The sequence below is a fragment of the Euwallacea similis genome, chromosome 28 (genome assembly GCF_039881205.1).
Source record: "Euwallacea similis isolate ESF13 chromosome 28, ESF131.1, whole genome shotgun sequence".
Classification (NCBI taxonomy): Eukaryota; Metazoa; Arthropoda; class Insecta; order Coleoptera; family Curculionidae; genus Euwallacea; species Euwallacea similis.
Window position 1 is genome coordinate 90,951 of NC_089636.1, and position 26,032 is coordinate 116,982.

The following is a 26,032-nucleotide window of genomic DNA, read 5'->3' on the forward strand; positions in this document are numbered from 1 at the left end:
ATTAACGAACAATGCTTGTTCATTGTATTTAAGATTTCGTTGTGACTTTTTCTCCCCAAATTTAAGACAATAAATATTACATAGCAACTTAGCTTCTCAGTTAATCAATCAGCATCTCAATCCGCGTTAATGTCAAATTGTGACACTGACACTAACGTGTTTATAACCTAGAAATAAGCCAATACATAAATTACAAATAGTAATAACGATCTGTTAATATAATAGTATTTTCTAATTATCACCTAGCTTTTCAAGCTATTTAATACCCGAAAAGATTACGTTTAATTAAAACAGAATTAACAATACTCTCTTCACATTACAGCAATGCCTAGTGCCCATCAAGCTTATCAGCTACATTCGCTTATGAAATTAACTTATCAGGTGGAATCTATTGCTGCTTATGGTAAGAATATTTGCATTTACATTCATTAAGGATTCTCATAGACGCACCCCTTTATCGTTGAGTTGCGCTACTAGGTCGCTTGCATTAGTGATTTTGTCATTTTATTTAATTGAGCCGCAGAAAAGTTTATGTAGGAAACAAATAGAAAATAAAGAATGCATATACAAAAGCAATTGGATTCTAATGAACAAATTTAGGTTTTTGCCATTTTACAATGCAAGTTCCTGCAATGGAGACATTAAGTTACATCCCATTGATAACGAGCAGATTGATATCAGGGCAATTCTAAACATAAATATTATTCTATTTATTTGTACCAGTGAGTAAGGCTAATGTCGAAAAAAAAAATCTATTGTGTGGATGGATAAGTACTTTTATTGGACATTACTTGAAGCAGGGGCTTTCTACTCTTTGTAGTTCCAGGACAACAGCTTTAAGTATCTCATCCAGGAGGTTATTTCAAAATTAATAGACTTAGAGGGAAATGTGTTATAGCGACCGGGTGGCAACGCTTGATGGTGCGATGAAATTGTTTATATGTAAGAGCCCTATGTAAAAATGTCTCAATATCTCAAAGTAATAGATATTCAGTTAGGCAAGCATATGTTATCTTCAATTGAGACTATTTAACCAAATTATTTTACTTTCTATAAACTGTTCTTCAATCCAAAGGAAATACATATTGAAGACTAAAGTATAGTGCTAAGTCGCAAAATAAATCTTTTATAGAAAAGTAATTACATTACTTTAAGTGAAGTAGGAAAATATAGTAAACACTCGATACTGTGAACATCGGATAACGTAAACCTCCGGATAACGTGAATCATCTTTCTATCACATTAACCACCGTATAACGTGAACAAATGATTTCCATTACCGGAGGAACTACTTCTGGGGATTCCCTGGCAGTCGTGCTCAATACGGGATTGCCCGACCGTCGTGCCCGGTATTTCCCCAGTTTTACTTTATAGTTTCATTTTTTGCATTGCAACATTTGCCTGTTGCTTTTGAACGGTTGTCGAAAGGTTTAGTGAATACGTGTTGTTATATGTAATGTCGCTGAAAAAACCAAAGTGTTTAACTCTCCATGAAAAATCTCTTGTAATTCAGGAGCTAAGTAAAGGTGCAAGTGTTTCAAATTTATCCAGAAAATACAATATAGCTAAATCTACGATTTGCAAAATAAAGCAAAGAAAAGAAACCATTTTAAGAGTAATAACAGATATATATGTTGGATCAAGTAAAAGAAAAACACTTAAAGGGTCTGGATTACCACAAATGGAAAAACAGCTATACAAATGGTTTCTAAATCAACGAAATAAAAATTTTGTCATAAGCGGAGAAATGATAAAGCAAAAAGCCAAATCCATACATTCTGAAATAAAGGAAACTGATAAGGAATTTACGGCTAGTGAGGGATGGCTACAGAGGTTTAAAAAAAGATTTGGAATTAGGTTTTTAAAAATTTCCGGGGAAAAACTTTCTTCCCAACCGGAACTTATTGACCCTTTCAAAAAGCAGTTAAAAAATAAAATGCAGAAACTTGGAACTACATTAGATCAACTTTATAATGCTGACGAAACGGGCTTATACTGGAAACTTCTACCGGACAAAACATTTCTTTCATCTGCAGAAAAAACAGCGCCGGGACGAAAGACTGAAAAACAACGAATAACAATAGTTTGCACAAATGCTACTGGAAGACATAAAGTAAAACCATTAGTTATCGGTAAAGCTGCCAATCCAAGGTCATCTTGATTATGAACACTCCAAGACAGCGTGGATGACTGCTGTGTGTGGATTTTTTAAAAATGGTTCCATCATTCCTTTGTACCTCAGGTAAATTTTGTTGTGTATTTTTCTTGAAATCGTAGCATAAATTTACGTATTCCTTTACAGGTTACACGTTTTTTTGTCAAATAAAGGGCTCCCGATAGAAGCCTTACTTCTGCTAGATAACGCACCATCTCATTCAAACGAAGAAGAATTAAAGAGCGAAGATGGACAGATAGTAACAATGTTTCTTCCACCTAACGTTACGCTGCGTATCCAACCTATGGATCAAAATGTTATTAGGCTTACAAAATTATATTACAGGAATAGCCTTCTGGCCGATGTTATAGCAAGTAATTCAAACATAACTGATACATTGAAAAACTTGACTATTAAGGAAGCTGTTGTCAACTTAACGGCTGCATGGAATCGACTCGATTCACAAATTATTGCAAAATGTTGGAGAAATATTTTAGAGAACACTGAAATGTCCGAGGATGACGATGATGAATTACCTCTTTCTGTTTTAAAACGTCGATGGGACGATGATAAGGCAGGCTTAATCTCCAAATCCTGTGATCTTCTAAATACACTAGCACCATAAGTAAGGGATTTATCTTTACAATTTAAATCTGTTATTACATATGTAATTTATGTATATTTGTAGGCCACATTCAAGGAAACTGATGTATTGGAATGGAATGATGCTGACAAAGAAAAGAATGTGAAAACGACCAAGAAGAATGTGAAGTTCATGTAGTCAAGAATTTTCAAGAAATGTCAAGTAAAGTGTCACTGGACAGCGCTATAACTGCATTAAATACTGCAATCCAGTGGCAGAATATAGTGGTGTGGACTTCACAGACCTCATAGTTTTAAAAAGACTAAGAGAAACAACCCTTGTGCAAAAAATTACAAATCCTAAGAAGCAAACTAAAATTTCAGACTATTTTGTCACCCAATAATCTGTTTTCCACTCTATTTAGATTAACCCCCGATTACATAAATAAATCGCTAACGTGAACGTGCGTTGTTTTATTTCGTTCACGGTATCGAGTGTCTACTGTACTCCAATGATAATTACCTTACCCTAAGTAAGCACTAAGGAACTCACAGATTAATCTTGTTTTACTGTAGGCAATAAGGTTTGGTGTGAAATTGCAGGATTATATTTATTTACTTTTAAAATGTTAACAAACTTATTTTTTGGCTTATTATGTTTGCTAACAGGTTTAAACAAATACAAAAAATTGAGAACTAATAAAACTCACTTTCATTTAATTAAATGGTTATGAGATAGCATATTTTAGTCCTCAATATACTTTTGGGTGCAGTAAGGGAAATGTAGACAACAGATTTTTATGGTATTCATATTGTTGCAGGAGATATTCTTTTGGTTGGTACCCGTCAAGGGCACCTCTTTATGTATACCCTTGAGAAAAAGGAACCAAAATGTGAACTAACTTTGATGAGACAGAGCAAATCATTTTCCAGAAAGCCAATTGTACAATTAGAAGTCATTCCAGAGCAACACCTATTGCTAAGTTTATCTGGTACATATATAACTATTAGATATAAAGTATAGGTTAAATATGACTAGGTTTGCCATGGTAGCTAAGGCAAATTTTATACTTATGCAAGAACTGAAGTTAGAGTCACTTTCAAAAAAATTAGTGACATAAAAATGAAACAAGTAATTTTTTTACATTGTGGACAGTAATTAAAATTGAAGGAAAAATCCACCACATTTAGGTGAGTTCAAATCAGCTACCACTACACTTTCCAGTCTATAGTTGTACCAACTGAGCTACAGTGGGTGCACTGTACTAGAATGAAGCACAGACAGTGCTTCTGACTCGAATAGCAATATAAGGTCGTGGACTTTTTCTTTAAGTTGTATAATTACTGTCTGTGTTACCAAAAAAAATGTTGCTCCTTATTAATGTTGTAGACTCTATCGTTCAGCTTCATGATATAAATGCCTTAAGCCTTAATACTTTAGATGTGATTCAAAAAAGCAAAGGCGCTACGTTTTTTGCAATAAATTCTGAGGTAAAGTCACTTTCGTGCTTATATTTTATGTGTATATTCCAAGGTATATGTTTCCAGAAAGTAATTTCAACTACAGGGGTCACTCATTATCTAGTCAGATTAGCCATAGTGGTAAAAAGGAAAATTCAATTATATTTTTTGAAAAACAACCAATTTCACCCGCTCTGTGAGGATGTTTCTTTAACAGACATTCCAAAGTCTATGGTCTGGTGCCAAAATGTTATTTGTTTGGGATACAGGGACGAATATGCTCTTTTAAAAGTGAGTTGTTATTTTGTGTTTTTACATTAATAAAGTTAATTTACGGAGTTTTAGCTCGGAAATCGCGGTGATAACAATGAACATGCAGATCTTTTTCCAACCTCTAGCGCCAAAGCTGCAGATCCGTGCATTCTGCTTATATCAGATTCTAATTTTGCATTATGTAGGGAAAATCAAACTGTTCTCGTGAATATTGAGGGTGAAACTGAGAAAAACAAATCATTAAAATGGTCGGAAACGCCCGTTTATCTTGCATATGATGATCCATATACTCTTGGGGTTTTAACAGATTCAATTGAAGTAAGATTTGATAGCTTAATGCAGTAAGGATTTATGAGATTATTTATTCAAGGTTTGTTCATTAGACCCGTGTATGACAGTTCAAACTTTGTCTGAAATGCCCAAAGTGCGATGTTTAGTTAGAGCTAAACAAGGCATTTTATTCGCTGCATCTCTGTCGCAAATATGGTGCATACAGATGGTGGATATTGGGAAGCAAATTGAGTGTTTGCTCAAAGCAAAGGAGTTTCAGTTGGCACTAAAATTAATCGTGAGTTTTGTGAATTTCTAGAGTAGCTATATTGTAATTGGCTAAATTCAGCAAATTTCCGATGAATCCGACGAGGACAAGCGAGCAAAAATACACGAAATTCAAACTTTACTGGCGTACGACTTGTTTTCCCGGAAGCAGTTTGCTGAAAGCATGAAGGAATTTTTGAAATTAGGAACTGATCCCCAAGATGTTATAAGGTTTTTAATGTCTAATAATAAACTAAAATTACAAAGAAAAAATAACTATTCACTAGGTTATATTATCCTAATATGTTGCCTCATACGCAACAAGAAGATTTTGCTTCCACCAATAAAGATTGGACTGATAAGGAAATTCAGGAAAGTATCGCCGCGCTTAGTGACTATTTAACTGCCATGCGCACTTTCACACAAGTGAGCGAATCTAAGGTGCCTAAATTCAATATAGGAAATTAGAACTTTTTGGTATGATAGATTTTCTTTTCAGTCGTCGTCAGGTGATTTGACCAAGAAAAGCAACAAATCCTCTTATCAACTTTTACAAATAATCGACACAGTTTTGGTAAAGTGTTATTTGCAAACCAAGGATGCCATGGTGGCCCCAATACTCCGACAGAATTTCTGCCACCTAGCAGAAACTGAGAAGATTTTAAAGAAAATGAAAAAATATAATGATTTGATTATTTTGTACCAAACCAAAGGTATTGGTAATCGGATTAATAAAGCTTCTCTCATTGAATATTCATTTATTGCTTAATAAGGACAACATCGTAAAGCGTTGGAACTACTCCAAACTGAAAAGAGTATCGAGGAGGAGAGTGTGGAGAAAACCGTAAAGTATTTGCAGAAACTTGGATCCGAAAATATGGCCTTGATTTTACAATTTTCTGAGTGGGTTTTGAAAAAGGAGCCTGAGAAAGGTTTGAAGGTAAATATTCTTGCTTCTTGTCTTCTCTCTGTTGCGAATGGGAAATTCAAATTGAACTTAATCATAGTGAATTTCACAAAAAGATATGGAGACCAACTTATTGCAGATTTTTACTGAAGACTTGCCTGAAGTGGAAAACCTTCCCCGACCTCGCATTCTCGACACTTTACTTAAAGAGCATCCAGACCTCGCTATCCCCTATCTGGAACACATTATACATAACTGGAAGGATGACAATCCTTTATTTCACAATGCTCTCATTCATCAATATCGCGAAAAAATTACGAAAGACGGACCCGATAATTCTGAGCATACTAGGAAAAAGTTGAAATCCTTCTTAGAGAAAGTTTGTTTGTGAAATAATTGTCCAGGGGGTTTAATAAATTGCTTTTTTTAGAGTACGCAATATTCCGCAGAAAATGTCATTAAAGACTTTCAAACGAATTCGTTATTGGAAGAAAAAGCCTTGATTTTAGGTCGTTTAGGGAAACACGATCAAGCAATAGCCCTGTATGTGAGAGCTTTAAGTGATATTAATAAAGCCAAAGAATACTGTGCCAGGATTTACGAGAAAGGAGGGCCTGGCAGTCAAAATGTTAGTCTTCCCTTAACAAATTAACATAAAATAAATATTCTTATATTAGGTCTACGCCTATTTGATAACCTTAATCCTGAAGCCTGATAGTTTTCTATTAGCCTTACCGGGGGTAACTTTATCCCCGAAAACTGCTCAACCAGATTTAGAACTGGCTTTGCAACTCCTGGAAGAAAACGCGTCTAAAGTTAATCCTTTGGAGATTTTAACGACTTTCCCTAATGACATTCCCGTATCTAGGATACATCAATTTTTATCAGTTGCACTGCAGAAGGGATTGCAAGAACGCAGAAAGGTTAGAATTAGTTGTAGCAGTTTATTAAGAGTCGCATTTGAAAACTGAGACGTCTTAACCTAAAATCCTTAATAGGAACAACTCCTCAAGGGTCTTCTCTACGCCGAGCACCTTCAACTCCAAGAAACGAAATTGAAATTGCAGAGCAAACACGTTCTTATCACAGAAATGAATGTTTGTCCAGTTTGCAAGAAGAGGTTTTCAAATCAAGCGTAAGTTCTTTTTACATTGTGAGTTTAATGAGAATTTGAGTTTTTCAGCGCCCTTATTTGGTATCCTAATGGAGATGTTGTGCATTACGCCTGTCATAAAGACGTGTAAGGAGTATTACTTTTTATTTGAAACAGAAAAATATTAAAATATACTTTATTATGTTGCTACAGATTTGATTCAATTATTATAATTAATTATACGTATATCATATTTAATGAACTGTAATTAATTAGAGTGAATACTAGCTACAATTTAACTAAGACTTTAATAAAAAGGACTTCTTTAAACCCACAAAAACATCGCTAAATATGACTCCAGTAATAACACTAAATAAGAATATCAGGAGTGTTTTCATTACATATTAACATTTTTTTGCAAACAATAGTTGATTTATACCATTACAAGGTATGTAATGTATTTGTACAGCTTTAACATATAATAATATAAATAAAATAAAATTGTTAACAAAAAAGGTTAGAGAGGTATTTGTCGTTAGTTAATCAAAGTTTCGTTGCGTGACACAAGTTTGAGGACTCATTGCATGGATAATTTGTCTATATTCGAGAAAAGTTCATGAAGTATATGAACATTAGTGTTCCATCAAAAATAAATGATTGAATTCAACAACATGAAATAATCGATATTGTGTCTTGTATCATATTATTGTCTATTGATATTCGTTCTTTATAATACTAATTATAATAATTATGATTCACTTACTTATATATACATTGTCTTTATGATAATATTGACTATAACTTAAAGACCGAATTTGAAATTTTAAAATATGCTGATGAATGGACTTGATACTGCCTGGTTTCTAATCCTTCTAACCTCCATCTGCCTTGAACTGCAACGAACAAAAAATTATTTAAAATAATTTTTAATTATTTTTTATTTTTGTCGATATTAAACTTTTTCCATCTCAGATAAGATGGATACGCAGAGAGAACATATCGATAAAAAATGTATTTCATTAGGTTTAAGCTGTAAATATTTGTAGGTATAAATATAATATATACATTTTCTTTGTTACTTGGAACAAAAACGGTTTTACGACTACATATGAAAAAAAATATCGGGCACACATCTAATTTGGTCTCCCTAAGCTGCCAATACATTGACTTCAAAGTAAGTGCGTAGGATGAAACCTAGCATACGGATTTCAGGACACATGCACATATATGACTATGAGGATTGAAGTTCATATGCATTGTTTCATAGCGATTAACTTTTTAAAACTTTCCATTTTTTCGAAAATTTTACAAAAATTGATGTTCATTTTTTTTTTGGTAAAATATTTTGATAACCCGGAAGAAATGTTATAACATATCTAGTGTACCTATTACTTAATCAAGTAGGGAGTAGGCAATGTGACCTACATATGGACTATTTTTAGATTAGTTCGATCAATTATTAGAGGGACAATTTAGGCTAAGTGAAGGAATCTTGATTGCAATATTTCAAAAAGCGTTTCTATTTTTTTTTTAGTTCTATTGAGGAGACAGAGTTGGTCCTCTCTCAAGCTTTAGAAGAATATTATACTACTAAATAGTCCTACAGCTGTCTCTGAATATTTTCGTGATATCTTATGATATACGGTAATAATACTTTATAAATGAATTTTTTCACATGTTGACGTTGGTAAGTCTGTTTTACAAATAAAAACTTTAATACAGCGTTACCCAAATTGGTGATGCATGCACGTTGAAGCTTGAAAACAGCAACAGGTAACTTATATCTTCATGCCCATGAAAAATGAAAAAATTGACCAAAAAATGACACTAATAAATTTTAAATTTGCTTAAACACTGTCAAAAGTGATTTAGATTATTAGGTCATTTTTTGCATAGAGTACTATATATCAAGATATAGTCTATTATCACTGGTTTTCGAGTTATATATGGTAAATTCGTAAATTCTTATATGGCCCATCTTATTATTTTTTGTTGGAAAGGACTTAAAAAATCTATATCATTGAAAAAAGTCTATTTTACTTTCAATTAAAATAATGTGGTAGTTAAATTTGAGAGATTTTTCAACTTTATTTCAAAAGAGCGAGGAAATGTAATAACGTTCATGAAAATCTACGAGGTTAATACACATAACTCGGAAACTAGTGACAATAGATCATTTCTTGATACATTATCGGGTTTTATAAAAAAAGTGCTCCAATAATCTTTTATTTTCAAAATTATTTTTAGCTTGATTTAAGAACTTGATTAAGTAAAGTTTGAAATGGAGTGTTCTCGTTCTTCGAAAAATTTTTAATTTTTTCTGGAATACTGTAAAAGATAAATCATTTTTTTAATCTGATAGGTGTCTCTATTTAAGTTTTCTAAAATGTTACCCATTTAACCGCCACGGTCTCTTACAGTTTCCAAGATCCCAATGCATATATTATATAATTTTATCCTTAGATTGTAGTACTATAGAGGCATGATTTACTAATACATTATCCTATTACAGCTATCTTTGTCGATTTTCAAGATAATCCTGAGTATATGAAAATAAGAATTAATTCACTTGCAAAAATTTGTTTCTTGCCAATATGTCGTTGGGAGGTCTTTTTTTTTAATAAAAGACTCTGCATATAGTTTTGCTGTAGATTAATTTAGTGATGAACTTAATAAGTTGTATCTTACAGAATATGAATTCTTGCTTGAGATCATACATTAATTTGGAACTGTAGATTAATTGGAGGTTATCGGATCAAATTCTTCGGGATAACTTCGACTACAACGAGAGAAAAAATTTATATTTCTGGAACATTTTGACTTATGTGATTAATATAGCAGAAAATAACCGTTGGTTAAAAAACTCAAATTAAACTCACATTGTACGTCTTTTTACATGTTCCGCCCCTGTAAAAATAACCCGTAATACAGGACTGGACACCCCCTATATCTCCACTTTTCACCTTGCTTCGTATAAACTCGAAATAAGTCATAAACCGGCCTTCCACCACTGAACACATTAAACACTGCAAAACAACAACCAGGAGCAATACTGATCCACTTTTTTGAAGTCTATCCATGTTCCTGCAATTTTCCAGTTTCGCTCACAAACCAAATCTCGCTTGAATTCATTCGTTCAGTACATGTCGAATATTATTTTTACTTTGTGAATTTCATGTATATTTATACGCACACCCATAGTGATGCTGTAGCTTCTTTTATTATGTTTGTTTAGTAAAGTAAATATTACATACACCGAGAGGTCAGTTTTACATGTTAATTAGAAATGATCTCTTCTTTGAAAGTCGAAAATTTACTTTTATTTGCACATTTTGCTATATATTTAGCTGCATATTTAGCAAAAGACAACATAAACATTTTTAAGTTCATGCTATAGTTTGTAATAAGATAATATCTTTTTTCTTCGTGATTTGCTGTTAAACACCCTGTATGATCCAGTACAATACCCACAGAAACAATCTGAACCATAAACTCTAAAGGATATTTATTTTCCTTTTGTCATTTCTATACCACGATTTTAAAAGGCGATTATTTGCTTTCTGTATTTTATGACCCGACGTGGATGTAGATGTTTCAGAGCAATTTGCGTAGTTTGGAATCTCCCCCTTAATGTATGATAAATGATTTTTAAATGCTGAGTAATTACAGTCAAATATTTGCGGAATTAGTGTTGTCATACCTACACAAAATTAACACCGAGAGTAAAAATAGCAATAGTTTAGTTCTTGTCCTAAATAAGTAGTTATTGAAAATGGCATGAAAAAAGTAGCTTGGGATTATATATAATGATGAGATTTTGAAGCTGAATGCACTCCCGCAAAGGGGGTGATTTTGGTGAATCTGCATTTAATGCTAAAATGTGTACCCTTCATAAACGAAATCGACGTGTGGAAATTTCTAATATTTTGATTGTAACTCAAAATAAACCAGATACAAAGTTTTCAATAGTACACCCTCTATATATGTAGATGCCTATAAGAATTGCTGTGTATAACGTCTTTAAGTAAATCTATCACGTGGTAACTAAGAGCTTATTTTTACCAATATTTGTATAAATTTCAAACATTTATTTAAAAGATTTAATGACGTTCTTATAACCTATTAAGATCCTTAAATTATTAATACATTAGAAATATACAAATAGCACAATAATTTATTAACAAAAATGAGAAAGGAGTGTGCGTCTATCTTTTTAACCTGGATTGAAATAAGAACATTTAAAACACCATTACATTGGTTACATATATTTGCTTAAATAAATAATTATTTTCTTGGTAAATTTGGTTTTTAATTGATGAATTGGTGGAGGTTGTAAATTCCACCATTGGTACTCTAGCTATCCGTTACGATCTGAAAAAAAATAAAATTATGAGAGTATAATTTAAAAAATAAATTTACAGTAACTTAGTATATGTAAATGCAGGACTGTTAGAAGTAATATTTACTATCTCTGTGGGTCGACAAGAGACTACAAATTCTGTGATTTTTATCTCTAAGCATCCGAATCAGTATAACTCAGTATATTTCGGAAATTTTTGGAAAACTGTTTTAATATTTTTTGATCTAGAGAGATATTTTAAAATTTTACTTTATTATAACCACCTTTTTTTTTAAAAGATTTAGTATATATTCTTTCAATTCCAAGAAATATGATATACAAAAAAATGGATCATTTTATAACATTTTGGAAATTTGAGACTAACCTTACATTGTGAACTTGGAATTTGTTCAAATTTACTTCCTAGTAAATTCTATAGATCAAAAAAAAGATATTTCCCAGATTTGTGTATATTTTTTCCTTGGATCACGGATTTCCCTTTTTTTGTTAAACTTTTTGTTTTTTAAATTCCGAAGTGAAATTTTAGAATTTAGGTTTTTGCTTAAATTTTTATAAATTGTTGACTTTTTACATCGTGAATTGGAACTCCTGAATTTTGATTTTCACTAATATTTTAGCGAATTTTGGCATTTTGCGTCATTGCTTGAAATCCTATAATTTGAATTTTTATTAAGAATTTGGGAAATACTTTATGTTTTAAACCCGGAACTAGAACCACAGAATGTAATTTTCAAGTTATAATATGTTAAAGTGTCACGTGTATGGCGTGTTAAAATGTATGTTAAGAAAACTGACAAGAAGATAACAAGTTAACGCGTATTAATTTCGTTGTCTTTTGTAAATTCAACTAAATATTAGCGTGCGGTAAGATATTACCGCACCTATCAATGGCCCCGGTTAGTCCACTGAGATAATTGACCCTGACATTTGTCACTTCGTTTTGCGTACGGTAAAATCTTCTATTTCCCTTTTTTGGAAACTCTAATTTGAAATGCATTTTGCTCTAAAATTTTTTTACTTCCTATAAATATAAATTGACAATTAAAGTTAATAAATAAAGGTGAACGAAAAAATATAGTTCCAGGTTTTGAAGCACCCTCTTAATACCCGCTAACTCTGAATTCGATCAGCATTTGATTATCAAAACTAAATATATGTATACAAATTTGAATCTAAAGTAATCGATTCTTAAAATATCTCGACTATTCCATTAACCGAATTTATGAGAAACTGAGAGAGACATGTTTTTAAACGCACCTTGGCTTGGAATATGGGCTTGCAAATGTTGTTCTTGGAAATCTGAGCACCTACACACCTAGACACTTTGATTAGAGTTCCTTGCTTAATGGCGGTGTCCCTTAGAAACTCAAAATAAGTAATAAATTTGCCTTCAACCACTGGACACATTAAAGTTTGCAGTACCACAGTCACCATCAAAACTGAACTTATTTTCCAAAACCCATTCATTTTCCAAACTTAATCTTATTCGAATTGAGTCGTTCGAAACATGTCAAATCGTAATTTCATCTGAGGATTTTATGTTTTTATACGAGATTTTCTTTTATTGTGTGTGTTTAATAAAGCAAATATCTCGGTACATGGAAGAATGTAATATTCCATATAAAATGACGATTAGGTATTGTTGGAAATGGTTTATTTTATTGAGCCTTAACCGACGAAATTTCACTTAAAATATACAGAGTGAGTCAGAATTAAACTGCCATAAATAAATCATGCCGAGAGAATTTAATTTTAAGCAATAAAGTTCTCTAATAAAAATGTATCTGCAAATATTTACTAAGAACGCTACAGTCCTTCAAGGTAGTCGTCAAAAATTGATGTTGACTTGGTATTTCTAAAACCTTTTAAGATAAATGTATGAATTTGTGTGCAAAAATTAAACTGAATCAAGTGGTTATTTTAAATTTAAAATTAGATGTTTGACGACGCATTTTCTTCTCTTTTTCTTTTAATTTTTTTTCAAAAAAAGTTGTTGGAGTTTTTTTTTATTACTGATGTATTTCCTCAAAATAGCTTTTAATCGAAATTGCGCCCGATTATCTTTAACTGAAAGAACTCTTTTTCTTTCGCGAAGCGTAAAAGACCGAAGAGAATATTTTGAAAATTAAAATAAAAGTGTTTTTAAACTCCACAGAACACCCGAACGTACGCCTCTGGTTAATAATTTTGAAAAATTTTAACTTTAAATCAACTATTTGATTCAGTTTCATTTTTGCACACAAATTCATATATTTATCTTAAATGATTTTAAAAACACAATGCAAAAATCAATTTCCGACAATCATCTTTGAAGGGCTGTAGTACTTTTAGCAAGCATTTACGGATACATTTTTATTAAAACTTTCTTGCTTAAAATCAAATTGCCTATATATGATTTATGTATGGCGGTTTAAATCTGATGCAACTTGTAAATTAGTGCTACAGTTTTATTGGCATACTTTGGTGTTTTAATCAAAATCAAATATGGTTATCACACAGGTGTTATAGGTGTAAAAATACTGATGGTGATGGGACAGCTTGAGCTATATATATATTTTTAAAAAGTACCGTGTCGTATATATTTCGACCCTATACCAGGTGTTTCCTAAATGTTAGGCAAAAATTTAGGGGGCTATTCTCTAAGTAATTTTAAGAATTTTTTGTCCTTCGATGATTTTTGGAAAAAACTTTGTTTCCTAGATACAAGGCGATAAATGTTTTTCATGAAATTTATTAAAAGTTACAATAATTCTTCAAAATGACTGCCGCTAGCTTGGATGCATGTTTCTAATCTTCTTCTCATTGACAATCGAACTCTTTCAAAAATACCAGGATTGGTTTTTATTGAATTTCATCCATTTCTCAAAATTTCCAGGTTTCCCACTGGATTAGTGTAAACTAATGATTTTAAATGACTTCATAGGAAATAGTTCGAGGGTTCAAGTCTGGAAATCTAGCTGATCATATGTGAGGTCCACCACGACTAATCCAGCGATCTTCATGTTTCCATTGCAAATTTACGAGCAATCCTACTAAAATGCTCTGATGCTGATGCTCTATCGTACATAAACCACATTGCATTTATGGTTGCCAATGGTACATGTTCAAGGAATTCAGAAAGCGATTGTTACAAGTTACGATAAACTGCACCTGTAAGTCTTTCTGGTAGAAATATTGGTCCAATTAGCCAATCACCCACAATTCCAACCCAAATGTTTAACGAAAATTGGTGTTGAAAATTAACTTCTAGTATTATACTTCGTATGGATTTGCTTAGGTCCGTGCATGATTGTTATGAAAATTTATTATTGCATTTCTCGAGAAATTTACTTCATTGGTAAAAGGAATCAATGATAGTAGTTGCGGGATTTGCACCAATATGTGCAAAATCCATTAACAAAATGCAATCCTCAGATTTTTTTTTCTAAAAAAAATTGTTATGTAACCTGTTTAAAATTTAATCGTCCTGTATGCAGAATTAATAGATCATTCAAATGGCGATATCAAAAATCGTAGTTGCAATTAAAAAAAACAGTGTGACGTCATATTTACGATATTAATGACGTCATCAGAAATCTTTTATGTCAATATTTGCGCATTTATGAATTAAGGTTGACGAGCCTCAGCAATTGTTTTTTTATTTCATGCACATAGATTTTAATTAATATGTTCCGTACTTTACGTACGCACTATTTGTGTTTTATGTTGTTTGATACAAGCTACCTGCCACTGGCCTTGATTAAATTTTCAGTAGCTCCTAATAGATATTAAATCAATCAGCTAAACGAACCTGTACTTCTATGATCCTTTCTTGTATCCAAATATCGGCATGCATTTCCTTTTCTTGAAAATGAACCCTCTGGCACATCTACTACTATAGAAAAGGTTCCCTTCCTGAGTCTCATTAATAATCGTCAAAAAATCCTCATATACCGTAAACGTTCCACCACCCAATTCTATCAAACACATCTCTAGAATTAGTATCACTATTATTGCAAGAGCTGTCTTAAGCATTCTACAACTACTTCACTAATTAATTTTTGATTGATTAAAATATCTATAAATTGTGATGGTTTCTGGGAGTTTGGTTTGTACTAAGAAATTTATCATTAGATGACTTAACGGAGCTCGGTCAGATAAGAACCTCTATTTGCTGATTTTACGTGTGAATACTCAACGATAATGTCAAAATCGATAAGATATGTTGATTTGAGGTTACAGGGTGATCTCTTTGAAAAAACAAGTATACTCGCAATGTAAATAGATTCGTTTATAGTTATTAAGATAAAAGCAAAAATAAAATTAGATTTGTTGGTGCGAATTCAGTCATCGAATAAAAAGACTTGACGGTCAAATATGCCAAGGAACTAAGATTTTTATCTTTCAACATGACGAATTTAAGTGAAATTTAAATTTACACAACACCCGAAATCCATACATTTTTGCCTTTAGTTTTGCCTCTCATTCGCTGTTAATTCACGTTAGTAAAGAGTAGAAATTCTGTTTCTAAAGCCCCACGTTAGCCGACTAATTTATATGTATAGGGCGAGGTACAATTTACCCAAAAACTATGCAACTTTACTATAGTTCATTAAATGTGAACAAACGACGATGGACATCACATGCATTTTTTCACATAGAGGCTGTTGATTGAAAATGTTTGACACGCTTTTATATAGCATTAATATTTAATATAGTGAATAATCGTGAATTTTTTTCACAGTCAATTTAGGCACGGGCCGTATGGACAAGTGTCAAGGGCCGGATTGGGTCCGAGGGCCGTAGTTTGATGACCCTTAAACTAGTAAACTGGAAATTTTGAGGATAATTCTAGGGGGCTGTTGAGATTGTTGAAATCGAAAATTATATTCAAATTTTAAAATGAATACGTAGATTATCAGAAATCCAGATTAGACGTTTACACTTAGAGATATTAAAATTCAAGACTGTCTCTAAATATTAAAGATATTTGTTGTCCTGCTGGACAAATGCAAAAGTGCGCTTAAAACATTTAGAGGTGTTCGCCGAGTTTTACAAATCCAAATTTGCCTTTAAAGCTAGTTGTAGAGTCTCGAAACTTAACCATAATATGATAATAATAATTATTGTTCTAATGCTACAAATATTCAAGATGACTAGTCGAATAACAAAATAGAGACACGAATGTACCAGACTTATTAAGGCCGATTGAAACGTTATCAGAATTGAATGAACCAACTTACAATCCAACAAACAACCAAATCTATTTATGGAATAATAAAAGCACGCATAAAACCAATTTTGCATGTTTTTTCATCAAAGAACGTAACATCCGTTTGACTTTAATTATGTAATAACCTTTTTGAGCACTGTAAATATCGAATATTGACGATGCCCGTAGGACCTGTCTTGAGGATCTTTTATATGTAGACTTAACATTAAACTACCCCTCTTAACTCGAGCTGAATTCTTAAAAACCGAAGTGATTTCTTAATTGAAAGTTCTTACTGACCTTGGCCCAAAGGTTTTTCGGCAACCATTCTTCACTAAGACATACCCCCTAGAACACCTTCCCACCGCAATTATGTGACCTTCTTGCACTTTATTTCTCACAGGAACCAGAAAATCATTGTAGGGCACAAGTTTACTCCTCACAACCCCCTGGAACTCTACCATTAAAACCAACAAAAAAATGACTGCTTTAATTAATTTTGGTCGCATGGTTGTATTTTACGCCCGATCACTGTTTAAGAACTCATCAGAGTGATAACAGGAATATAAATTAACAATGTTTAATTCGTTATTTATAAACAATGTTGCCACCGCTTTGTTTATCGAATTGCCTATTTGTTACTACACATAAACAATAATTAATATCTATCGTTTTGTCTGCACGTTTCATTTAAACAACAGCGAACTAAGACATTATGAAGGCTCATGATGGAATGAGTTGTAATACAATGTGGTTCTTTGGTCACGATGTGGCAGCATTGATGGAGAAAAAAATGATAAATGAGGGGTCACTACTGGTGATTATCGCTGACCACTGTAGATTACCTTCGCATAGCTCCGAAACGTTTCCTGCACGCGTTCATGACGAACACTTCCCCAGTTCCGCAATCGTTATTTCTAATTTGGATGATGTTCCCTCCAAACAGCTTATCAGTTTCAGCTACGGGGGTAATAAAAGTTGAGTAGCTGGTGTAACGTGCATGGCAAAGCCGTTTATTGAAAGCAAATATCACAATGAATAGCACCAGTAAGCAAGCGTTAGTCCCCATTGTGGTTGTGCCTGTAACAAACTGAAGAACCGACGATACGCAGTTTTGCTTTAAAAATTAATTTTTAATTTTGTAAAATGCATTGTTGCCGTAGCTCACTCTATGAAGGCATGGTGAAAACTGTGATTGAGCTAGTATTTTATATAGCGACACACAGCAGGTGAGTTTAACAGACGTCAAAATATGACGATTTCTTGAATTTTTTTTCTACAATTAATAGTCGAGGAGATATTGACCTCCGAAGTGGGCTTGTAAATTTCTGAAAAACGGCACATTTCAGTAATGCGTCATCACCACGCAACCAAATTTGGAACATATTTTATTCTTATTAACATCTTTAATTGATAGAAATATAAAATCGATAAATGCTCAATAAGGTATGTATTAGGGGTAAGGTAAGGTTAAAAAAAGTTGGGATTTTTTAATCTATAAAGTAACTTACAAACGGACAATACCATTTAATACCAGATTTAATTCTAAAACTTTCATTCCCCTTCAAAATTTTTCGAAAATTTTATAATTTTTTATAAAATCGCAGTTTTATGGAATAAAACCTAAACAAATTTAAAGGGATTTAAAAGGATTATCAGTCAAAAACGATGCGGTTTACTTACCAAGCAAGTAAGCTTATCAGTAAGCTGTTTGTAATTGGGCAAAGTCATGTAACGTGGCACATATCCTAAATGTGACATTACATCAAGTGGGGTCAGGTGCGGCAAGTTGACGATGCTAAGGGACAATGTGATGTAAAAAGAATGACTTGATCTTAATGGAAATAAATATGCATCGATAATAAACTTCCATATATTACTCAACAGGGAAATTCACTACATCGTGGGTAACTCTAGGTAGTACCCTGTAGCGAGTATTTTTCTTCAGCTTTTGATAAAAGTAAAGGATTAGTTAAGACTTGTAGATTCTGTGGCAGGCATATCTACAACAAGATTTTAAAAAACTCAACATTTGAAAGACACCTGCAGAATATTTTAACTATTAAGAAATTTCTTGGAAACATAAAGATATTTTTGATCAAAACTTCCCTTTTTGTTGAAAGATCCCTTATTTTCAAGCTGACATTTATTATATTACATCGAACAGCGTTTTTTTTTTTTAATTTTACGGTTAAACTAAAACAACAGATTCAATCGCTATTTACTGGCTTAAATTATAACTTCAAACATAAATATTTCAAAAACTGTTACTCGACAAATTAAACATCTTTCAGATTTTTAGATAACTTGAGTTTGTCATCTTACCCCGTACGTCATCTTGCCTCCCTTACCCTACTAGTGCGAGAACCATTTTCAATACCTCGTAAAATGTGTTCTTCATTTCGGAGGTTTACTTGCTGATCGACGTGCCTTTCAAAATCGCTTATGTAAAATGAGCCAGTCTTTCGAGCCCTCTTTTTAACATTGGAATATGTCTCCTGGTGTGATATTAAACGATTAGGAAATCTTCTTCGGTATTTCTCAACCCTCCTACAATTATCCTCGCAAAACCTCAATACTAACAACATATCAACTTGCTGATTAAATGAAAATTTTCCAGCTATTTCTGATCCGAATCGCGCTGATGTAATGCCACATTTAGAATATATATATATATATATATATGACTCGAATGACTTTGGCAAATTACAAATAGCTTACCAGTCAAAAATGATAAGGTTTTTCTTACACAGATTATCAGTCAAAAACCGTATCGTTTTCGATTGATAATCCTTTTAAATCCTTTTAAATTTGGCTTAATTTTATTTCATAAAACTGTGATTTTGTCAAAAATGATAAGGTTTTCTACAACTTTTGAAGGGCAATCGCAGTTTAAGAATTAAATTTGGTATCGAATGATATTGACCGTTTGTTAGTTACTTTACAGGTAAAAAAGTCCTAACACATTTAGACCTTATCTTACCTCTAATCCAATCCTTATTGAGCGTCTATCGATTTCACATTGCTACCAAGTAAAGATGTTAATATGAATAAAACATGTTCCAAATTTACCGAAATATGCAGGTTTTAGAAATTTACAAACCAAATTCGGAGATCAATACCTCTTCAACTATTAACCGTAGAAATGGATATATTCAACAAATCGTCACATTTTGAGGCCTCCTACACGCACCTGCTCTATGACGGCCCATTACGACTCACCCTCTACAGCCATGAATCACAAGTTTTTAGAATCAAACGGTGGCAACGTTGAAATATAAAATTTCTTATGGATATAAAATACTGAGCCTGAGAGGTCAATGTTACTTACAACTGATAATAGCCGGTTTGGGTCATTATTTTTGATTCTGAGAGATAACTACATTATTTAATTATCTTTATTCCTCATTTAACGATTGTTGTAAAATTGTCACAAGCACAACCTCATACAATGATGAGGCTTGAAGCAAAACAGAAAGTTGATTTTTCAGCAATTTAATCATCACAAAGGGCGTATTAGTACTAAACAGTGGAACAGAATATAATCTAGATGGTAGAAACAATAAAACGCTCTTGGAATTAAAATCAAAAACTCTGTACCTCATTGTAACTAGTCCAATAAAGAATACTTTAAACAGGTTCAGGAATTTAATAATCACCCTGTATAATCGATGACTTGAGCCGGAATACGTTCATATACAAGGTGTAGGGTGTCCCAATAAAAGTATGGACAAGATAGGCGAATTAGCTCTCTTAGATTCTCGGAATTCGATATCTGTCAGGTTAACCAAATAAACCAAAGTCAGAAGGTGAAATTGTTGGTAGCGACCGTGGATAACCCGTGATGATCTAAATTTAAGTGAATGTGGATTAACCAATTAACCACGTTCGGAGAACAGAATTTCACAGAATTGGACATATGTGAGCATTATTCATGTATAGGGGAGAGTTCGCCTTACCTGGGCTTCTTCCCTCAATAATCTGGATCCCAAAAATTTTGGTTTATGATTAATGGATAATTATCATCGACTTTCTACTCAGTTATCATTTCATTCAAAATTAATTAAATCCATTAATCATTTGATGACCCGATCAAATTTCCTTCCCCTTACTGGCTCCAAAGGAATCTCTGCAATCTCCCATCAACGGCACCTGGCCCCTTGCACAGTTGTATCTCGTTCTGAGAATATTGGCTTTGAAAGTATGTATTTCTCCCTTAACAGGCCTTCTATCGTTCGAAAGGAACCGTTTATATGTCACAAAACTCTCACTGGATTTGCGTATCAAGGCTACAAGCACTACCACCAATACTACACCGCACGTTGACTTTTTCCAACACATACTATATTTTAGGAAAATGTGTGTTCACCTGTATATCCGATAGTTTCTAAATTAATAGATAAACAAGTGTAATAGCTCCTGTTCAAACGATTAAAGTCATCGAACATTGATTATTTTCCTAATCAAAGTTGCACGCTTCCATATATGTATATTGATTTATCTGCGTTGCAGATCATGTTATAGATTGTCATTTATATACAGTGGTAGACAAAAGTATTGACACGGCGTACATTTTTTTGAAAGAGAGCCTTATATCTCAAATAAAAATTATGTGCATCGTAAATGTAATGTTACATTATACCTTACCGTGCAGGTCTAACAATAAATTATTATTTAAAAAAAATTTAAAGCAGCATTAAATAGGTCAAAAAATACTATTTTTGAACATTTGTTTATTTTTTTACATGTTGCTTATGTCACCAGTAGCACAAAATGACCGTTTTTAAAAATTGAAACATGAGGCGAGCGACATCTCAAATTAAAAATCTTTCAGAACTACATTCAATGGTGTACTGCGATTAAAAATCTATCGATTAGTTTTTGAGAAAAACAGCTATACATTTGGTAAAAAATGCAATATGAACTGGGTTAAATAATACATAGGCAATAGAAAAAAACTTGTTTGTTGATAGGATTATTTTTTATTTTGCGTTCACAAATAGTTTTTGGTTAAAATAAATAAATAAAAATAACCAAAGATAGGATTGTTTTCGATTTTGTGACCACAAACTATCAGCAAACAAATTTTTTTATAGTTTACGTACTATTTAACTGAGTTTGTATTGCATGGTTTACCAAATTGATTTGTTTGCTGTTTTTCTCAAAAACTAATCGATAAATTTTTATTCACAATACGCTGTTGAGTGTAGTTTTGAAAAGTCAATGGTTTGGCAAACCGTTAAGCATGAGACAGGCAGTGTTTTGGTTTTGAGTTGTATTGCTGCAGGAGATGTTGGAAGTTTAATGTTTACCGACGAAATCATGGATAAAATGGTTTATTTAAACATTTTGCAGAACAATTAACTGCTTAAAAGCTGAATCTGGTTAATGATTACTGCTTCCAAGCGGATAATGAACCAAAGCCTATGGCTTATGTCGTTAAGCAATGGATAGTTAACAGAGTTCCCCGTCAATTAGCAATGCCTCCTCATTCACCAGACATGAATCCGATCGAGAATATATCGAACGATTTAAAAAACACATTAAGAAACATTATTCAAGTAAGAACTAACTTAAAGATATTCTTCTCCAAGAATAGAATTTTATAAGTGAGGAATTTACTCAAAAATTAGTCTTCTTTATGCATTAACCGTTTGGTTGGATGGTTTGTTTGGAAGGTTGAATGTATAATCTAACGTTATCCTTACGATAAATGGTATATTTATTTATGAAATATAAGGCTGTAATTTAAAAAATTCTGTACCAATACTTTTGTCAACCACTGTACATACGGTGTAAGTAAAGCAACATTAGGGTTATCTCATTCACTAAATGTGGAGGTTACATACTTGATGTACGAAAAACGCGTGTATGAAATGTACACATATATAGCATCTAGGTACTCGTCTGATAACGCAATTACGACGGATATCATATTGGTTAGCTTTCATTTAGAGTATTAGACGTAATCTATCATTTCTCGTAAATAGATTCTGAAAGAATACATCAGGATTGCCATAGGGGATCTGCTTTTGAGCTGCTTTTGATAATTTGAAGGAAAGTAAAGTCTAATTTCTTCTACAGGGTGTAGCACTGAAACTTTCTTTTTTCAAAGTTCAATTAGAAAAAGTGCTCGGTATATACAATATTTTTATTTTTTTCGTTAATTAATTATAATAATATGGACTTTACTTAAGTGGTTTTAAAAAGAATATTTGACAAGTATCGACCGACTACATACTACGAACATATTCAGACCCTGAGCTATTCGACACACCAAAGTGAAATTTTCTAAGATTTCTTGTTAATTACGCGATAAAAATGACTTTGAAACTTCCGTAATTGCTTGCAGAATCATGGAAATCCCTATATTTTCAAGGGTTTTGGTTGACGAATACTCACGTGAAACCATCATAAGAAAATACTATGTGTTATGTTATTTCTAAAATACATACTAACTGTCTCGATTGGTGAAACTTTTGCATCCAATGCAATAAACCTAAATGTTATTATCACCTCCATCCTCGTACCACGAATTGATACCTTCAACATCTTCATTAACCGTTGTTTCTGGCACTGGTGGTTGCGTTATTGTTTGTCCGTTAATGATGTGGAGGTTAATTGGTTCAATTTTGCCTGGAAAGATCATATAAAATCACGAAAGGGATTAGGGTTTATTTACCTGGCTTAGAAGAATCAAAAACAAATGTCCTTTTAATAGAAGTCGTAAAATGCTTTTCAGAGACTATGGGTTTAGTTAAGTTGTTAGGTATCATAGTCACGTTTGAGGTTTTTGAGTTAAAATGTACTTTATATCTGCGAGAGTGACCCTAGAATTAATTCCTAATAATATTTCTATTTTAAGCCCGAGTTGTAATAATGATTAGCCAAGTAAATGAACTTTAAAAATGCGAATTTCAGTATTTCGTAAGCAATACCTGGTCGCCCTCAGAAGTGCTTTGGCTTTGCGGCTTCCAACCTAGTAATTGTCTCTGGTACTCTGGAGGAACATCTAATATTTCAGTTGGTTCGTTTCCCCTATTGTTATTAGTATTAGCTTCGGCGTCAGGCTGTTGTACATTATTCGGTTTAAGTTGCTGAAAATTGACTTCTATAACGCAGTTAAAATTACTTAAAGTTGCAAACCAAATCAAACATCAAGATCTTACCCATCTGTCCAGAACTACCTGAAATAGGATACGCTGGCTGAAACACCATTCTCGGATAACCTCCTTCAAAGAACTGTTGAGGTAGACCTCCACCATAAGGCATTCCCATTCCTGGGTACTGATAGGGTAATCCTAATGGAGGATAGTACGGATTCCAGTTCGTTGGTCTTGAATTGAGGAAAGCTCCATAGTTAAAAATGGAAGAATAAGAGTCTGCTTGAGAGGGGAACGCTAGGGAATTTTGTTGCTGTCCTATAGGGAATGGATTTTGGTCTAGAACTGTTTGATAGGGAAATGGGAGAAATGTGGAGTTCTACAAAATATATTGTTGCCAATAGAGATTTAATTGCTGAATTATTACCTGTAGAGGCAGTGATGAAGCTGTAAAAGATGGAAAGGTTTTTTGAGTTTTTCCATATCGAGAATTAAATAGAAACACTGCAATGAAACTCAGTATCTGAGCTGATTTCATAATTTCGGTATTTCTTGTCTGTAACGAGAGAATTAATGTTGCGCATATTTCCCGGAAAGAGCTTTAAGTAGATACATGTATGCCCCAGTTTAATTTTTCTGACTTTCCATAGATTAGATAAATTGACCTTTTAGGTCAAACCCACAAGAGTCATTGTACTTAAACCTCATTCTAAGGTAATTATTTATTTACAACCCTGTATAAAAAACATTATTTCAATTATACAGGGTAGCTCAACAAAAACTTAAATCTCCCTTAATCTTGAAAAATAAAAACTTTTGGAGAAAATTCCCAAAATACGTCAAAAGGGTTTTTGAGAGAGACGAATTTTTATATCAAATTCGAGCCTCAAATTTCACCCTTATGCGTAACACAGCAATCTTCTCAATAATTTTAAATGGCACAACGAGTCATGTGACACCTCAAATTAAGGATTTTTCAAAACTACATTCAATGCTATGATGCGGTTCAAAATCTATTAATTAATTTTTGGAAAAACATCTATAAATTGTGTAAAAAAATGCAATGCAAGCTCAGTTAAATAGTACGTAAACAACGCAAAAACTTGGTGTTGAGAGGAAATTGATTTGTTTTCGATTTTGTGTTAACAAACGGTCTATGGTTAAGTTTTTTTTTAATAAAAATAAAAAACATATGAATAAAGGAGGAATAAAAATAGAAATAGAAAATAGAAAGAATAAAAAAGAACAAATTAATAAAAATAACCAAAAACTGTTTTTGAGCACTAAATAAAAAACAAATCAATTTCCTATCAATTAAAATCAATGTATAAATTCAAATCAACAAACGGCTTTTTTTTATTGTTTACGTACTTTTTAACAGAGTTTGTATTGCATTTTTTACCAAATTTATACCCATTTTTCTCAAAAACTAATCGATAAATCGCACTAGACCATTGAATGTGACGCCTCGTACCATTTAGGATTTTTGAGAGGATTGCTGTGTCGCGTATAAGGGGAGCTGAACTTAATATAAAAATTCGTCCCCCTCAAAAACTGTTTTTACGTATTTTGGGAATTTTATGAAAGTGCTCATTTTTCAAGATAAACACCGAAAATTTCTTAAAAGAATTACAATTCCAGGCAATGTTATCTGCTCATTTTATGATAATTTACTATAAACTAAAACTAACTGCGTTTAGAGAGCGCAGTGTTACTTTATTCACTGAACTGTAAAATCCAAAATGAAGAATAAACATATATTTATAATCTCTGTAGTTTTATGCAGCATCATATGCAGAGTTTACTCCACATCGATTTTGCTCCAAAACTTAAAAAAAGGGCTTCTGGATGGCAGGTAAGCAAAAAACAGCAATTCGTACGAAAGTATAGATGCGTGAACTTAGATGCAAACTGCACAAATTTGGATCAAAAATAATACAGCATGACCATTATCACGGAGACCCGTGTCAAACTAGTGAAATTGATTATGAACGTTTATCATCAACTACCAAGGAGGACATCAATTTGCAGCCTGTAGAAGGTACTGAGGTTGATTAATTAAATTTTTGTACAGATTTATAACTTTTAGTGACATCTGAGACCTGGGATATTGATATTCGATTAGGACAAGAAAACACGGCTAACAAACCTAAGTCCTCTTTTGTTATCGAAATGTATAAAAACAAGTACCAGCAGGTTCCTGTAGGAAGTAGCAAAAATTTGGTCAAAGTGAACTGCAATGATGGAGTGCAAACTAAGGATGGATGTATGGAAGAAATTTAAATATGAGTTTTAAAAATAAATAGGGAAAACTTTATGGTGTATCAATCGTGGCTGTGGCATTTGTGTTTACTAGCTATTTTGAGAAAT

The 26,032-nt window shown here is 32.6% G+C and overlaps 5 protein-coding genes across 7 annotated transcripts; 3 read left to right on the forward strand and 2 right to left on the reverse strand.

Annotated features, from left to right (window-relative positions):
• Nucleotides 1–182: 182 nt before the first annotated feature.
• Nucleotides 183–7,361, forward strand: Vps39 (vacuolar protein sorting 39). Its single transcript, XM_066403048.1, has 15 exons — nt 183–403; nt 3,559–3,729; nt 4,128–4,228; nt 4,286–4,489; nt 4,544–4,789; nt 4,842–5,039; nt 5,091–5,239; nt 5,296–5,449; nt 5,508–5,721; nt 5,782–5,948; nt 6,055–6,294; nt 6,346–6,543; nt 6,593–6,838; nt 6,914–7,050; nt 7,099–7,361. Exons 1-15 carry the CDS (start codon nt 325–327, stop codon nt 7,157–7,159), a joined length of 2,565 nt encoding a protein of 854 aa, XP_066259145.1. The 5' UTR covers nt 183–324; the 3' UTR covers nt 7,160–7,361.
• On the forward strand, nt 2,051–3,128 carry LOC136417381 (jerky protein homolog-like). The gene is made up of 3 exons (XM_066403049.1): nt 2,051–2,242; nt 2,303–2,780; nt 2,844–3,128. Exons 1-2 carry the CDS (start codon nt 2,187–2,189, stop codon nt 2,778–2,780), a joined length of 534 nt encoding a protein of 177 aa, XP_066259146.1. The 5' UTR covers nt 2,051–2,186; the 3' UTR covers nt 2,844–3,128.
• Nucleotides 7,221–21,019, reverse strand: LOC136417382 (uncharacterized). Of its 3 annotated transcripts, none has more exons than XR_010752805.1 (2): nt 9,888–10,867; nt 7,221–7,901 (listed from the first exon to the last, which is right to left on the reverse strand). XR_010752805.1 is itself a non-coding variant. In XM_066403050.1 (2 exons), the coding sequence occupies exons 1-2, from the start codon at nt 20,898–20,900 to the stop codon at nt 7,804–7,806; spliced, it is 327 nt and encodes a 108-aa protein (XP_066259147.1). In that variant the 5' UTR covers nt 20,901–21,019; the 3' UTR covers nt 7,221–7,803. The 3 variants fall into 3 exon arrangements, 2 of the variants coding, with proteins under 2 accessions (XP_066259147.1, XP_066259148.1); XM_066403050.1 differs by lacking the exon at nt 9,888–10,867 and adding an exon at nt 20,672–21,019; XM_066403051.1 differs by lacking the exon at nt 9,888–10,867 and adding an exon at nt 16,860–17,416.
• Nucleotides 21,020–22,894: 1,875 nt separating this feature from the next.
• Nucleotides 22,895–23,463, reverse strand: LOC136417417 (uncharacterized). Its single transcript, XM_066403094.1, has 2 exons — nt 23,242–23,463; nt 22,895–23,195 (listed from the first exon to the last, which is right to left on the reverse strand). The coding sequence occupies exons 1-2, from the start codon at nt 23,333–23,335 to the stop codon at nt 23,059–23,061; spliced, it is 231 nt and encodes a 76-aa protein (XP_066259191.1). The 5' UTR covers nt 23,336–23,463; the 3' UTR covers nt 22,895–23,058.
• A 1,734-nt stretch (nt 23,464–25,197) lies between these two features.
• Nucleotides 25,198–26,031, forward strand: LOC136417513 (uncharacterized). Its single transcript, XM_066403227.1, has 3 exons — nt 25,198–25,517; nt 25,567–25,703; nt 25,752–26,031. Exons 1-3 carry the CDS (start codon nt 25,405–25,407, stop codon nt 25,943–25,945), a joined length of 444 nt encoding a protein of 147 aa, XP_066259324.1. The 5' UTR covers nt 25,198–25,404; the 3' UTR covers nt 25,946–26,031.
• The last annotated feature ends 1 nt before the right edge of the window (nt 26,032 follows it).

Bases quoted from the DNA above. Each gene is read 5' to 3' on its own strand.
- LOC136417417 (XM_066403094.1), bottom strand. From the start codon at position 23,335: ATGATACCTAACAACTTAACTAAACCCATAGTCTCTGAAAAGCATTTT. The intron at 23,196-23,241 runs GTAAATAAACCC...TGATCTTTCCAG, and splicing joins TTTTGATTCTTCTAAGCCAG to GCAAAATTGAACCAATTAAC.
- Vps39 (XM_066403048.1), top strand. From the start codon at position 325: ATGCCTAGTGCCCATCAAGCTTATCAGCTACATTCGCTTATGAAATTA. The intron at 5,450-5,507 runs GTGCCTAAATTC...TTTTCTTTTCAG, and splicing joins CACAAGTGAGCGAATCTAAG to TCGTCGTCAGGTGATTTGAC. The intron at 6,839-6,913 runs GTTAGAATTAGT...AATCCTTAATAG, and splicing joins GATTGCAAGAACGCAGAAAG to GAACAACTCCTCAAGGGTCT.
- LOC136417513 (XM_066403227.1), top strand. From the start codon at position 25,405: ATGAAGAATAAACATATATTTATAATCTCTGTAGTTTTATGCAGCATC. The intron at 25,518-25,566 runs GTAAGCAAAAAA...GCGTGAACTTAG, and splicing joins AAAGGGCTTCTGGATGGCAG to ATGCAAACTGCACAAATTTG. The intron at 25,704-25,751 runs GTACTGAGGTTG...TATAACTTTTAG, and splicing joins CAATTTGCAGCCTGTAGAAG to TGACATCTGAGACCTGGGAT.
- LOC136417382 (XM_066403050.1), bottom strand. From the start codon at position 20,900: ATGTGTTGGAAAAAGTCAACGTGCGGTGTAGTATTGGTGGTAGTGCTT. The intron at 7,902-20,671 runs GTAAGGGGAAGG...TGTTCGTTGCAG, and splicing joins CAGAGATTCCTTTGGAGCCA to TTCAAGGCAGATGGAGGTTA.
- LOC136417381 (XM_066403049.1), top strand. From the start codon at position 2,187: ATGACTGCTGTGTGTGGATTTTTTAAAAATGGTTCCATCATTCCTTTG. The intron at 2,243-2,302 runs GTAAATTTTGTT...ATTCCTTTACAG, and splicing joins ATCATTCCTTTGTACCTCAG to GTTACACGTTTTTTTGTCAA.